Raw genomic sequence first — 14,238 nt, 5'->3', positions numbered from 1 at the left:
AGAAATAGGTAAGGTAAATTACAAAGAAGGTAAAAACAATGACTGCAAATGCTGGAAACCAGATTCGTATTGGAACAAGCAAGTCAAAGGCTGTAGAAAAGGTAGAACTTAAACAATCAGCGTCGATAGGTACACCATAAAGATTGAGGGCAAACAAATCCCCTGCGGCTGATGGCCTACCTCCTAGGGTACTAAAGGAAGTGGAAGTGGAGATTGTGGATTCATTAGTTACAATATTCCGAAATTCCCGAGACATGAGAAAGATACATTGAGTTTATTTAGTAAGAGATAGGTAGGTTCTTGACTGTCAAGGTGATCAAAGGTTATGGGGAGAAAGGACTTGAGAAACGTTTCAGCCATGATTGAATGACTTAGTTTCTGCTCCTATATCTTATGGTTCCAGTGGATTGGAAAAATACTAATGTAATGCCTGTATTCAGAAAGGGAGGCAGGCAATATGTGGGAAATTGCAGACCAGTTAGTTTAACATCTGTTGTTGAGAAGGTGTTAGACTCAATTATCAAGGAAGCACTATCAGGACGTTTGAAAAGTCAAAACTCTATCCATCAGAGTCAGCATGGTTTTATGATGGGCAAATCAGATTTGACTAAGTTCTTCATAGATGATCAAAGTGGATAATAGGGATCCTGTAGTTGTAATATATCTGGCTTTTCAGAAGGTATTTGCTAAAGTGCCACTCAAAGCATTATTCGCAAGGTTAGATCATATGCGATACGGGCTGATTTATCAGCTTGGATAGGTGACTGGCTGAAGGGCAGAAGACAGACAGTCTGAATTGATGGCTTTTTTTCTGGATGGCAAGATGTGGCAAGTCAGGTGCCACAGGGTTGGGTCCTTGGACCCCAGCTATTTTCAATCTACATTAGTGACAGGGATACAGGGATAAAAGGCTCATTTGCCAAATTTGTAGATGACACATAAAGAGGCGCGATGGTAAATTGCAATGAGGAAATACAAACCTTTCAAATGGATCTAGATAGGTTAGGAGAGTGGGTCAAAATGTGGCAGATGGGGTTTAAGGTGGATAAGTGAGAGGTCATGCATTTTGGTCAAAAAAAACCATCAAAGCAACCTATTATCTAATAGAGGGTTTGGGATGATCTGGTGCAGAGAGATCTGGGTATCCTCATTAATGAGTCACAGAAAACTAGCTTGCAGGTACAGTAGATAATAAAGTAAGTGAATACAGCATTCACTTTTATTGCTAAAGGAATAGAACATAAAGGGAAGGAAGTGTTGCTGCAACCAAACATAGCATTGCTGAAACTGCACCTGGAGGGTTGTGCCCAGTTTTAAACTCATTTCCCCTTATATGGCTATGGTAGGGGATTTAACTTTCCAACCATAGACTGAGACTGCCATCGGTTTAATGGTTTAGATGGAGACGAATTTGTTGAGCGTGTTCAAGAAAGATTTGTGATTTAGTATGTGGATATACCTATGGAGAAGGTGCAAAACTTGACCTACTCTTGGGAAATAAGGCAGGACAGCTGACTGAGGTGTCAGTGGGGCTGCACTTTGGGGCCAGCGACCATAATTCTATTAATTTTAAAATAGTGAAGGAAAAGGATAAATCAAATCTAAAAGTTGAAATTCTAAATTAGAGAATGTCTCATTTTGACAGTGTTAGGCAAGAACTTTCAAAAGCTGTTGGGGAGGTAAAGAGACGGCTGGAAAATGGAAGCCTTCAGAAATGAGATAACGAGAGTCCAGACACAGTATATTCCTGTTAGGGTGAAAGGAATGTCTGGTAGGTGTAGGGAATGTTGGATGACTGGAGAAATTGAGTGTTTGGTAAAGAAAAAGAAGGAAGCATAGGTCAGGTATTGACAGGATAGATTGAGTGAATCCTTAGAATATAAAGGTAGTAGGAATGTACTTAAAAGGGAAATCTGGAGGACAAAAACTGGACATGAGATAACTTTGGCAAATAGGGTTAAGGAGAATCCAAAGAGTTTTTACAAATGCATTAAGGACAAAAGGGTCACTAGGGACAGAATAGGGCACATCAACGATGAGTAAGGCAGCCAATGTGTGGAACTGCAGGAGATGGGGAAGATATTAATCGAGTGTTTTGCATCAATGTTTACTCTGGAGAAGGACATGAAAATATAGAATGTAGGGGAAATAGATTATAACATTTAAAAAATGTCCATATCACAGCGGAGGTGGTGCTGGATGTCATGAATTACGAAGGTGGATAAATCTCCAGGACCTGATCAGGTGTACCCGAGAACTCTGTGGGAGGCTACGGGAAGTGATTGTCGGGCCCCTTGCTGAAATATTTGTATCATTGATAGTCACAGGTAAGGTACCGGAAAATATTAACGTGGTACCACTATTTAAGAAAAGGTGATAAGGAAAAGCCAGGGAACCTGACATTGGTGGTGGACAGGTTGTTGGAGTGAAACCTGAGAGACAGGATTTACACACATTTGGAAAGGCAAGGACTGATTAGGGATAGTCGGCATGGCTTTGTGCATGGGAAATCATGTCTGACAAACTTGATTTGTTACTTCTTCAAAGCACTCAAAGAAGATTGATGAGAGCAGAGCAAAGGACATGATCTATATGGACTTCAGTAAGCTGTTTGACAAGGTTCCTCTAGGGAGACTGGTTAGCAAGGTTAGACCTTATGGAATACAGAAAGAAATAGCCATTTGGATACAGAACTGGCTCGAAGTTAGAAGGTGGTGGTGGAGGCTTGTTTTTCAAACTGGAGGCTTATGACCAGTGGAGTGCCACAACGATCGGTGCTAGGTCCACTACTTTCTGTATTTTTTTTATGCAAATGACTTGGATGTGAACATAGGATGTATAGTTAGTAGGTTTGCTGATGACACCAAAATTGGAAGTGTTGTGAACAACGAGGAAGGTTACTTCAGATTACAATGGGATCTTGATCAGATGTACCAATGGACTGAAGAGTGGCTGATGGAGTTTAATTTAGATAAATGCGAGGTGCTGCATTTTGGAAAAACAAATCAGAGCAGCACATCTACACTTAATGGTAAGGCTCAAGGGAGAGTTGTTGAACAAAGAGACCTTGGAGTGCAGGTTCACAGTTTCTTGAAAGTGAAGTTGCAGGTAGATAGGATCGTGAAGGTGGTGTTTGGTATACTTTCCTTTATTGGTCAGAGTATTGAGTATAGGATTTGAGAGGTCATGTCGTGGCTGTACAGGAGAATGTTTAGGCCACTTTTGGAATAAGTGTACAATTCTGGCATCCTTCCTCTTGGAAGGATGTTGTGAAACTTGAAAGGCTTCAGAAAAGATTTACAAGGATGTTGTCAGGGTGGAGGATTTGAGCTACAGGGAGAAGTTGACTCGGCTGAGGCTGTTCTCCCTGGAGTGGAGGTGGCTGAGGGGTGACCTGAAAGGTTTATAAAATCATGAAAATCACAGATAGAGCGAATAGCCAAGGTCTTTTCCCCCCAAGATGGAGGAGTCCAAAACTAGAAGGCATAAGTTTCAGATGAGAGGGGACAAGAATTAAAAAGGAACTAAGGGGCAACGTTTTCACGCAGAAGGTAGACCGTGTATGGAATGAGCAGCCAGAGGTAGTGGTGGAGATGGGTACAATTACAACATTTAAAAGGTGTCTAGATGAATAGTTAGGATTTAAAGGAATATGGAGCAAATGCTGGAACTTGGGACTGGGCCAAATTGGAACATCTGGTCGGCATGGATGAGTTGAACTGAAGTGTCTGTTTCTGTGCGGTGTGACTCCAGAAGTCTATAACTGCTATGACCGAAACTAGACCTTTTTAACTGATAATCTTCCTGCTGGATTTTTTTAGTGCACCCAGTTTCAGTCGATTTCTGGGAGGTAAAATTGGCATATGTCCTGTATCCTGGAAATTCTGAAAAATAAAAATAAATAATTCTCCCTGTGAATGGTACAATCCACACCCCGTGATGTGAATGGTACAATCCTCCCCTTCCCTTTCCCTCCTCCACACACCTCCACCTTTGAATGATACAATCGTGCCCCTCTGAATGGTATAATCCTTTACTCCCCCACAGACTTTACCACATTGGTCACAGAAGGGGCAAATGGAATACATTCTCCTGACCTGTCCCAGCATTCTCAGCATTGACCCCTTTGGAACTCCAAAGACCCCTTTATGCCAACTCTTTGCCTTCTGCCAGTCAGCCAATCCTCGATCCGTGCCAGTACCTTGCTCCTACACCAGGGACTCATCTTATTTAGCAGCCTCCTGCACGGCACCTTGTCAAAGGCCTTCTGGAAATCCAAATCGCTCACGTCCACTGGCTCTCCCTTTGTCTAACTTACTCATTACATGCTTAAAGAATCCTAATAGATTTGTCAGACATGACCTCCTCTTGTCAAAGCCATGCAGACTCGGGCCTGTTTTAACATGCACCTCCACATACTTCCCACTCTCACCCTTCATAAACCTGTTAAATTTACCCATTTTTACCATAAATACGTTGTTCCACTCTTTAAAATGAATTCAAGTTTAAAGATTTCATATTATGTATGTACACTACCTTTGCCCCTCGTAATATTTTATCCTTCTGAAGAAGACCTTCTAAAAAGATTAGCACAAGGTATGAAACTGACTGTGTGACTGCATCAAGTAAAGGAGATGGTAAGAATGAGAAAGGAGTGGCTAAATATCTAAACCTACCCATGCAATGGTCAAGAAGGCACAACAACGCCTTTTCTTCCTCAAGATGCTTAAGAAATTCGGCACATCCATAATGACACTCACCAACATTTACAGATACACCATAGAAAGCCATGTATCTGGTTGCATCTTGCCCTGCTACGGCAACTGCTCTGCCCAGGACCAGAAGAAACTACAGAAGGTTGTGTGCACAGCACAATCCATCACGGAAGCCAACCTCCCATCCATGGAATCCATCTGCACTTCTCGTTGTCGTGGAAAGGCTGCCAACCTCAAAGACCCCTCCCACCCTGGGAATGATCTCCTGCACCATCCTCTGTCAGGCAGAAGATACAGAAGCTTGAACACTGTACCAACAGGTTCAAGAATAGCTTCTTCCCTGCCATTATTAGACTGCTGAATGGAGCTCTCCAATTTGAAATCTAATGTTGACCTTGCTTCTGCGCAGCCCCTGTGCAGCTGTAACCCTGTACGCCTCACTCTGTCTAAGCGCAGTATGACCTGCATGTCCTCGTTTGCTCAGATCTGACTGTACAGCTGATAAAACAAAACTTTTGACTCTACTTAGGTACATAGCACAGTACAGGCCCTTCGACACTCGATGCAGTACTGGCCCTTTATCCTACTCTAGGATCAGACTGACCTACATACCATTTATTGTACTAACTTTCATGTACCTATCCAAGAGTCAATTAAATGTCCCTAATGTATCTGACTCTACTACCACTGTTGACAGTGCATTTCACACAGCCACCACTATCTGAGTAGAGAACCTACTCTGACATCTCCCCAAAACCTTCCTCCAATTACCTTAATATTATGCAGAGTGTGGGGTGCTGGAAAACCATAGCAGGTCAGGCAGCAGCCAAGGAGCAGGAGAATTGACGTTTTGGGCATAAGCCCTTCATCAGGAACGAGGCTTGTGGGCTGGGGGTGCTGAGAGATAAATGGAAAGTGGGTGAGGTTGGGGGAGAAGGTAGCTGAGAATGCCATAGTTAGATGAAGGTGTGTGTGTGTTGAGGGGGTGGTGGAGTAGGGGGGCAGATATATAGGACAAATGATGGACAGGTCAGAAGGGCAGCGCCGAGTTGGAGGCTTGGGACTGAGATAAAGTGGGGGAGGTGAGGAAACTGTTCAAATCCACATTTGGCCAGTGTGGTTGCAGGATCGCAAGGCAGAATATGAGGCGGTCCTCCTTCAGGCATCGGGTAATAACAGTTTGGCGATGGATAGGTTGGAGAAGTGGGTGGAGCTGATAGATTGAAAAGTTGATGGACAGGTCAAGAGGGCGGTGCTGAGTTGAAGGCATGGGACTTGGATAAAGTGGGGGGGGTGGGGGAAGAGGAATGATGTCTAGCATCTGCAGTCCTCATTTTCTCCTCAAAATTATAGACATTTGTAAGGGGCATGGATAGGGTGAATACCCAAGGTCTTTCCCCAGGTCGGGGAGTCCAGCACTGAAGGGGCATAGGTTGAAGGTGAGTGGGGAAAGGGACCTGAGGGGCCATATTGTCACGCAGGGGGTGGTGTGTGTATGGTATGACCTGCCAGCAGAAGTGGTGGAGGCTGGTACAATGACAACATTTAAAAGGCATCTGGATGGGGATATGAAAAGGAAGGGTATAGATGAACATAGGCCAAATGCTAGCAAATGGGTCACTAGATTCATTTAAGATATGGACTGAGGGGTTTGTTTCCGGCTCTACAACTCGATGACTATGTCTACATAGTTGAAACCAATTTCACAAAATGAGGAATAGGCCATTCACCCCTTCCAGCCTGTCCTGAGCTGTGGCCTAACTGCACGTATTCCAGTGCAAGTTTCAGAAAGATTTCAGCAGCTCTTTTAAAAAATTGAAGTGCGTTTAGACTTCAATGATGTTTCTGAATATATCATTTTAGCTATTCTCAATTTTAAAGATAAGACCTTCCCAGTGCTGCCAGTAACCTTTACAATGTTGATGAAACGATGCAGTACCTGTACTCCTTAAAAATTTACAATTTCTAACGATACAAGCTCCTCATTCACTGCTCCAGCTGATACACGACATTAGAAACTTAGTGCAGGAGGCTGGAAGAAATGAGCAGCTTTAAATCAAAGACCATCTGGAGCTCAAAGCTTTTAATGAGAGTCTGAGCCCGGCAGTAAGTTCAGGTAATCTTTATTGTGACCCAACTTTGTTACAGCTTCAGATCCCCCCCAGCAAAAAGGGGGAGAGAAAGCAGCTGCTTTTTAAACAACTCAAGGTCAAAGTGCACACACTCCCCCTCCTCCACCCCACCCCACTTTCTTTACTATCGGTCAGCACAGAGTTGTCCCTTTGTAATTGGATCCTTGGTACAGCCTTAACCCGTGGGGCCAGGAACAGGGCAGTGTGGAGTGAAACAGACTGCTGTGGGTCTGGAGTCATGTGTAGGCCAGACCGGGTAAAGGATGCAGCTGGGACGACTGAGTGAATCCTTTCCCACAACGGCAGTTTCTTTCCCTAAAAAAAAAGCAACCCCTCCCCCACAGAAAATGGTTTCATCATTAGGTTCTGACCGTATTCCAATTCTGCCGCGGTGGGATTCAAACCCAACAGATCCCAGAACTGGGTTGATAGTCCAGTCGATAATGGCACTCGGCAGTCGCTTTGTCACTCCCCCTGCGATGGCACGTGAAGTCGCTGGTGGCTCCGGAGGTGGGCGGAGCGGGTGAAGGCCTTCCCACACTCAGGGCAGCTGAAGGGCTTCTCCCCCGTGTGGACTCGCCAATGGGTCAGCAGGGAGGAGGAATCGCTGAAGGCCTTTCCGCACTCGGGACAGCAGAAGGGCCTCTCCCCTGTATGGACTCGCCGGTGGGTCAGCAGGGAGGAAGAATAGCTGAAGGCCTTCCCGCACTCGGGGCAGCTGAAGGGCTTCTCCCCCATGTGGACCCGCTGGTGCCTCAGCAGGGAGTAGGAATAGCTGAAGGCCTTCCCGCAATCAGAACAGCTGAAGGGCCTCTCCCCTGTGTGGACCTGCTGGTGGGTCAGCAAAGTGGAGGAACGGCTGAAGGCCTTCCCACACTCAGGGCAGCTGAAGGGGGTCTCTCCCGTGTGGACCCGCTGGTGCCTCAGCAGGGATGAGGAATTGCTGAAGGCCTTCCTGCACTCGTGACAGCTGAAGGGCCTCTCTCCCGTATGGACTCGCCGGTGGGTCAGTAGGGAGGATGAATCGCTGAAGGCCTTCCCACACTCAGGGCAGCTGAAAGGCCTCTCCCCCGTGTGGATCCGCTGGTGCCTAAGCAGGGCAGAGACCTGGGTAAAGCCCTTCCTGCACTTGGGACAGGAGAACGGCCTCTCCCCGGTGTGGGTGCGCCGATGAATCTCCAGGTCAGACGGAGTACGGAAGCCTTTCTCACAGTTACCACACTTCCACGGTTTCTCCATGTCCGAAGCTTCAGCCACAAACAAACGCATGTACTGCCCCTCACTGCTGGGAATTCCTTTTTCCAGGCCGTATAACTGTATCAGACTCCACACTCAGTGCGCAGCAACAGTAGGGTCTCTCATCCAGTCCCACTGACAATGAAAATGTCCTGAAATAGGAACCAAAAAGGTTTGCTCCTTCTCACAGAATTGTAATCAAAAATCGTGGCTGTCCCAATCGATTGAGTGACTGTCAGATATTGATGTGAAAGTGAAGACCGCAGACAGGGGAGAGTCAGTGTTGAAAAGTGTGGTGCTGGAAAAGCACAGCAGGTCGGGCAGCATCCGAGGAGCAGGAGAGTCAACATTTCAGGCATAAGGCCTTCATCTGTTCATTTTGAAACTTCTGTCTTCAGATCTTCAAATACTCTGGAAAAAGAGATTACAAAAGTCATCTACCCTGCACTGAGTGAAATTCAGAACAAGCTATTCTACTTTCTGTGGAACATTGTTTTCTTTTGTTATTCCACAAAATTGAAAGGAACATCCTTTTCTTTCTTGTTCTCTCTCTCTCTCGCTCTCTCTCTCTCTGCTCTAACCAATTCTCCTGAAGGTGCTGATTCAGGATCAGAACAGCAAACACGTCAAGACTTACACCTTGGATAACTCCACCTGAAAGTTAACATCTTTCACAACACTGGGATACTGCTGAGAGTGAGCAGGTCTGATTTTGGGAAGCAAAACAAAATGTGTCAATTCAGGATAAATCGGGATTGGTTATCGAGGAATAACCAGACACATCAAGGCATTAACACAGGCACCAGAGAGAAACTGAACAGAAGAGATGTGACAAACGTTAGTAGAAAGCCAGAGTCATTAAGATATGCCGCAGAGTAACAGAATCTTTGGTCCAATTAGTCTATGCTGACCAGATATTGTAAATCAATTTAGTCCCATTTGCCAGCACTTGGCGCATATCCCTTGGCCAATTCCCCCTACCTTGCACATCCCTGGACACTATGTGTAAGTTAGCATGGCTATCCCACACAAACCTGCACCTCCTTGGGCACGATGGGTATTTTAATACGGCCAATCCCCCCTCACCTGCACAACCCTGGGCATTATGCATAATTTAACATGGTCAATCCACCCTAACCTGGGCAAAGTTAAAAATCACACAAACCTGGGTTATAGTCCAACAGGTTTATTTGGAAGGACCATCGTTTGGAGCACTGCTCTTTCATCAGGTGGTTGTGGAGAATAAGACCATAAGGCACAGAATTTATGGAAAGACATTTGCGCCCTGCCACTGAAATGTTATATTGAACAAATCTGGATTGTTAAGTCTTTCATCTTTTAGAATGGATTGCAGGTATCATTAATATGTAAATCCCAGAACTTCCTGTAAGGCACCTTCTCAAGATAACATAAGGCTTTATAACAAAAGGTGGCATCTCAGCTCAGACAATGCATTAAAGGTATGAGGTCAGAGCATGGAAACAGACCCTTTGGTCAAACCCGTCTGTGCCAAACAGCTATCTGAAGTTAATCTAGTCCCATTTGCCAACATATGGCTCTTATGGTTCTAAACCATTCCTATTCATGTACCCAGCCAGATGCATTTTAAATATAATTGTACCAGCCTCACCACTTCCTCTGGCAGCTCGTTCCAAACATGCACAACCCTCTGCGTGAAAAAGTTGCCCGTCAGGGCCCTTTTAAATCATTCCCCTTTCACCTCAAACATATGCCCTCTAGTTTTGGACTCTCCTACCTTGGGGAAAAAGACCTTGGATATTCACCCTATCCATGCCCGTTATAAACCTCTATAAGGCTGCCCCTCAGCCTCAGATGCTCCAGGGAAAATATCCTGGACCTACTCAGCCTTTCCATGTAGTTCAAACCCTCCAAGTCTAGCAACATTCTCGCAAATCTTTTCCGACCCCTCTCAAAGTTTCACACGTTCTTTCCAAAAGCAGGGAGACCAGAAATGGACGCACTATTCCAAAAGTCGCCTTACCAATATACAGCCACAACATGACCTCCCAATGCCTATACACAATGCTCTGACTAATAAAGGAAAGCATACCAAACACATTCTTCACTATCCTGTCTACCTGAGAGTCCATTTTCAAGGAACTATGAACCTGCACTCCAAGGTCTCTTTGTTCTGCAACACTCCCCTTCACTGTACCAGTCCTGTCTGGATTGCTTGACCAAAATGCAAAACCTCACATTTCTCTAAATTAAACTCCACCTGCCACTCCTTGGCCCATTGGTCCATCCGATCAATTCTAATTTACAGTGAATTCTGCTTCCTCTCTTATTCTCTAGAAGTTAAAATCTCCATCCCACACACTCTCCCTCCTTTCTCACTTTGTAGAACCTAATCCCTGCTGTATCTCATCCTGAAGGGTCTGGTTCATGCTGTTTAACAGGCCCACACTCAGGGGAGATCTAATTGAAACATACAGAATACTGAATGGCCTGGACAGAGTGGATGTTGGGAAGATCTTTCCATTGGGAAGAGAGACTGGACTCGAGACACAGTCTTAGAGTAAAGGGAAGACCCTTTATATTGGAGATAAGGACAAACGTCTTCAGCCAGAGAGTAATGAATCTATGGAATTAACTGCCACTGAAGGCTGTGAAGGCCAGGTCACTGAGAATATTTAAGACTGAGATAGATAGGTCCTTGAGTATCAAGGGGATCCAGGGTTACAGAGAAAAAGCAGGAGAATGCAGATAAGAAACTTAACAGCCACGATTGAATGGTATGAGCAAACCCAATGGGCTGAATGGCCTAATTGCTGTTCCTATATCTGATGGTCTCTTGCTGTCCTGGACACAACTGCATGAATCCAAGTAAGATTCTATTAATCCATTTTTTAAGATTAGAATCAGTCTAACCATTGTGGTACAGACAGCCTCACACAGGGAAACTCACACCTTCAATACATTATCTGGGACAACATGACAGCAATTGGGAATGGAACTTTTAAAAAAAGTTTTGCTATTTACATATGAAAGAACTGAAACCAACATGGTTATTCTAAAAGAGGAGAGACTTAACAAATAACCCAGCTCTTTTTCAATATATAATTTCAGTTACATCCCACTGTAAACTTTTGCTAAATTCAGTGTCTTACAATCTTATTCTTCACAACCACCTGATGAAGGAGCAGCAGTTTGAAAGCTAGTGCTTCCAAATAAACCTGTTGGACCATAACCCTGTGATTTTGATTTTTAAACTTCGAACACAGAGTGTGAGAATTGGGAGCAGGAGTCGGCCATTTGGTCTTTCGAGCCTGAACCAGCATTGAACAGACCATAACTGGATATGAATCTTCCTACATCTCGGTGATAAGCTGGGACTTTCTTCACTGGAGCACAGGAGGTTGAGAAGTGACCTTATAGAGGTTTATAAAATCATGAGAAGTATACATGCGGTGAATGGCAGGTGTCATTTCCCTCAGGTGGGGGTTTCAGGATTAGGCAGCAAATTTGGAAAGGAGAGAGGAGAAAGGTTTTGAAAAGACTTGAGACAGCTTTTTTTCAAATATAGTGGTTCATGTGTGGAATGAATATCCAGAGGAAGTGATGTTACTTTCAAAAGATATTCGGTTAAATACATGAATAGGAAAGGTTCGGAGGGATATGGGCCAAACACTGGCAGGTGGGACTAGATTAGTTTGTGAATATATTCAGCATGGACTAGTTGGACTGAGTGGTCTGTTTCTTTGCTGTATGCCTCTAACTGTTCTGTACTTGTCTTAAAAACATTTTCTTGCTTTCCCCCATAAACATCCACTTCTTTGTTGCTCAAAACTCAGATGAACTCAGCCTTGAATATATTCAATGACCTCTAACTGCAGGAAGACATCCCCACTTCTGAACACAATCCCTCTTGTTAATATACCACTTGCCTTGCTGATTGCTTGCTGCACCTGTCTGACAACTGGCAGTGACTGGTGTAGAAAGACACTGAGACCCCTTTCTACATCCACATATCATTCCCTATTCCCTTGTGCCCGAAACATCGACTATCCTGTCTCTCGGATGCTGTCTGACCTGCTGTGCTTTTCTAGCGCCACACTTACTGACTCTAATCACCAGCATCTGCAGATCTCACTTTCTCCACATCTCAGTTTATCACCATTTAAATAATACACTTCCTTTCTGCTCTTTTTCACAACTTCACATTGTTGTACTCTTTCTCACATATTTTCCAATTGTGATCTTCTCTACATTGGGGAGACTGAGCATAAACTTGGGAACGGTTGCTGAGCGTCGCAGGCGGGTCCACAGTCACTACCCATTTTAATTCCCCTTCCCACTCCCTTTCTGAAAAGACTATCTTAGGCCTTCTCCATTGCCACAATGAACCAAACAGCAAATTGGAGGAACAACACCTCAAATTCCGACTGGGTAGCATATAGCCCAAAGAACTCAACATTGAGCTCTCCAGTCTCAAACCTCACTTCCCATCCCCGCCCCACCCCTTGACTCCCTTCTCAACCCCTCCCCCTCATTTCCGCTCCTCCCTGTCACAAACCAGATTTATTCCTCCCATTCGCTGCAAATGTGTTGCTGGTCAAAGCACAGCAGGCCAGGCAGCATCTCAGGAATAGAGAATTCGACGTTTCGAGCATAAGCCCTTCATCAGGATGAAGGGCTTATGCTCGAAACGTCGAATTCTCTATTCCTGAGATGCTGCCTGGCCTGCTGTGCTTTGACCAGCAACACATTTGCAGCTGTGATCTCCAGCATCTGCAGACCTCATTTTTTACTCTTATTCCTCCCATTCACCAACCAGGTCAGACCTTTCACCTATCCCCACTTCACCACCCTGCCCCCAGGACACCCTTTATCTGCACCCATCCCCAATCCTGAAGAAGGGTTACACCTGAAACGTCGACTTCTCCACCTCCTGATGTTACCTGGTTTGTTCTGTTCTTCCAGCCTCCTGCCTGTCTATTTTGCCAATTGCGACACAGACGTGGAGCAACGTTTCCAGAGTCTGTCCCCACCTTTCAGTTGCTGCAAGTCAACAACTGAACCCCAGAATGAAAAAAAAAATTGGAAAAGGTGGTGAGAAAAGAGAGTGCCGTACTCACAGATGTTGGACAGAGGAAGGAGATTGCAGTCTGGGGTGAACCTCAATCTTCACTCGGAGAAACAGGAGCTCATGGTCCAACTTCCGCATTCAGACAATGGGGTGGCTCTGATTGGCAGGAAGACTAGACTCCTTCCGGTCCTCCAGTACTCCCTATTGGTCAATCAAAAGAAGATCGCGCGCCTTTTTGTGCGGACAGCGACGAGCATGCCCAGTGTTTTGCTGACACCCGGTGAGCATGCGCATGGCGTTGCTGACACCGGCAAACATGCGCTGTATGCTCTATCGGGATGCTGGTGTTACTGACAGATTTTAAGTGCCCAAATGCCAACAGGAAAAAAAAAGGGGGAGAGCCACAATATTTTTTCCCAGTGTTCGACATTTTATTGCTTTTGCATTTTGTCTCGCTGCTCAACCTTTGTATGTCTTTTCCCCTTGTTGAGAGAGTCTCCGCGTGAGCGGACTGTGGGCAGCGCTTTAACCTGTTATACAGACTGAAGAAACATTACACTATTCGCAGGAGGGAGTGACTGTACACGTTTCCCGAGTGTGATCACACTTTCAATTGTTCATCGGAAACACAGCCAAAAAGTCACCAGAACTGCGGAGAAGTTGTGGAAATGTGGGGTCTGAGGGAAGGGATTCCATTCCCCGTGGGCACTGGAGATTCATCAGCTCAGTTGCAGTGCGGAGAGGCCGTTCTTCAAAAAATTATTACATTATTTCCCATTGACAAAAACACATTCACGCTGCCTGATTACCTTGAACTTATACAAGTGCCCTGTCGTAATACCTTTGATAATAGCTTTGAACATTTTCCCCATCACATATGTTAAGTTAAATGGTCTGCAGTTTCCTGTTCTCGGTCTGCTTTTTTGAAGAAAGGATTTTTCCAATTTAAAGAAACCATCCCTGAAACTAATGAGGTTTGGAAAATTAAAATCAATACATGCGGGTAAGTGGAGTTGAAATGCCCATCAGCCATGATTGAATGGCGGAGTGGACTCGATGGGCCGAATGGCCTTACTTCCACTCCTATGTCTTATGGTCTTATTTC

General features: G+C 44.9%; 1 protein-coding gene across 1 annotated transcript in view; it reads right to left on the bottom strand.

The window, feature by feature from the left end:
* The window catches only part of LOC132808466 (zinc finger protein 729-like), a 42,797-nt gene that overhangs the window by 21,452 nt on the left and 7,107 nt on the right, over window positions 1-14,238 (bottom strand). The window contains exon 2 of the mRNA XM_060822126.1: window positions 7,317-8,171. Coding sequence (XP_060678109.1) covers window positions 7,317-8,171 — 855 coding nt within the window. The remainder of the gene's footprint in view (window positions 1-7,316; window positions 8,172-14,238) is intronic.

Source organism: Hemiscyllium ocellatum (genome assembly GCF_020745735.1).
Source record: "Hemiscyllium ocellatum isolate sHemOce1 chromosome 27 unlocalized genomic scaffold, sHemOce1.pat.X.cur. SUPER_27_unloc_6, whole genome shotgun sequence".
NCBI lineage: Eukaryota > Metazoa > Chordata > Chondrichthyes > Orectolobiformes > Hemiscylliidae > Hemiscyllium > Hemiscyllium ocellatum.
Note: the sequence above shows the minus strand (reverse complement) of the source record. Positions and strands in the feature narration are given on the sequence as shown.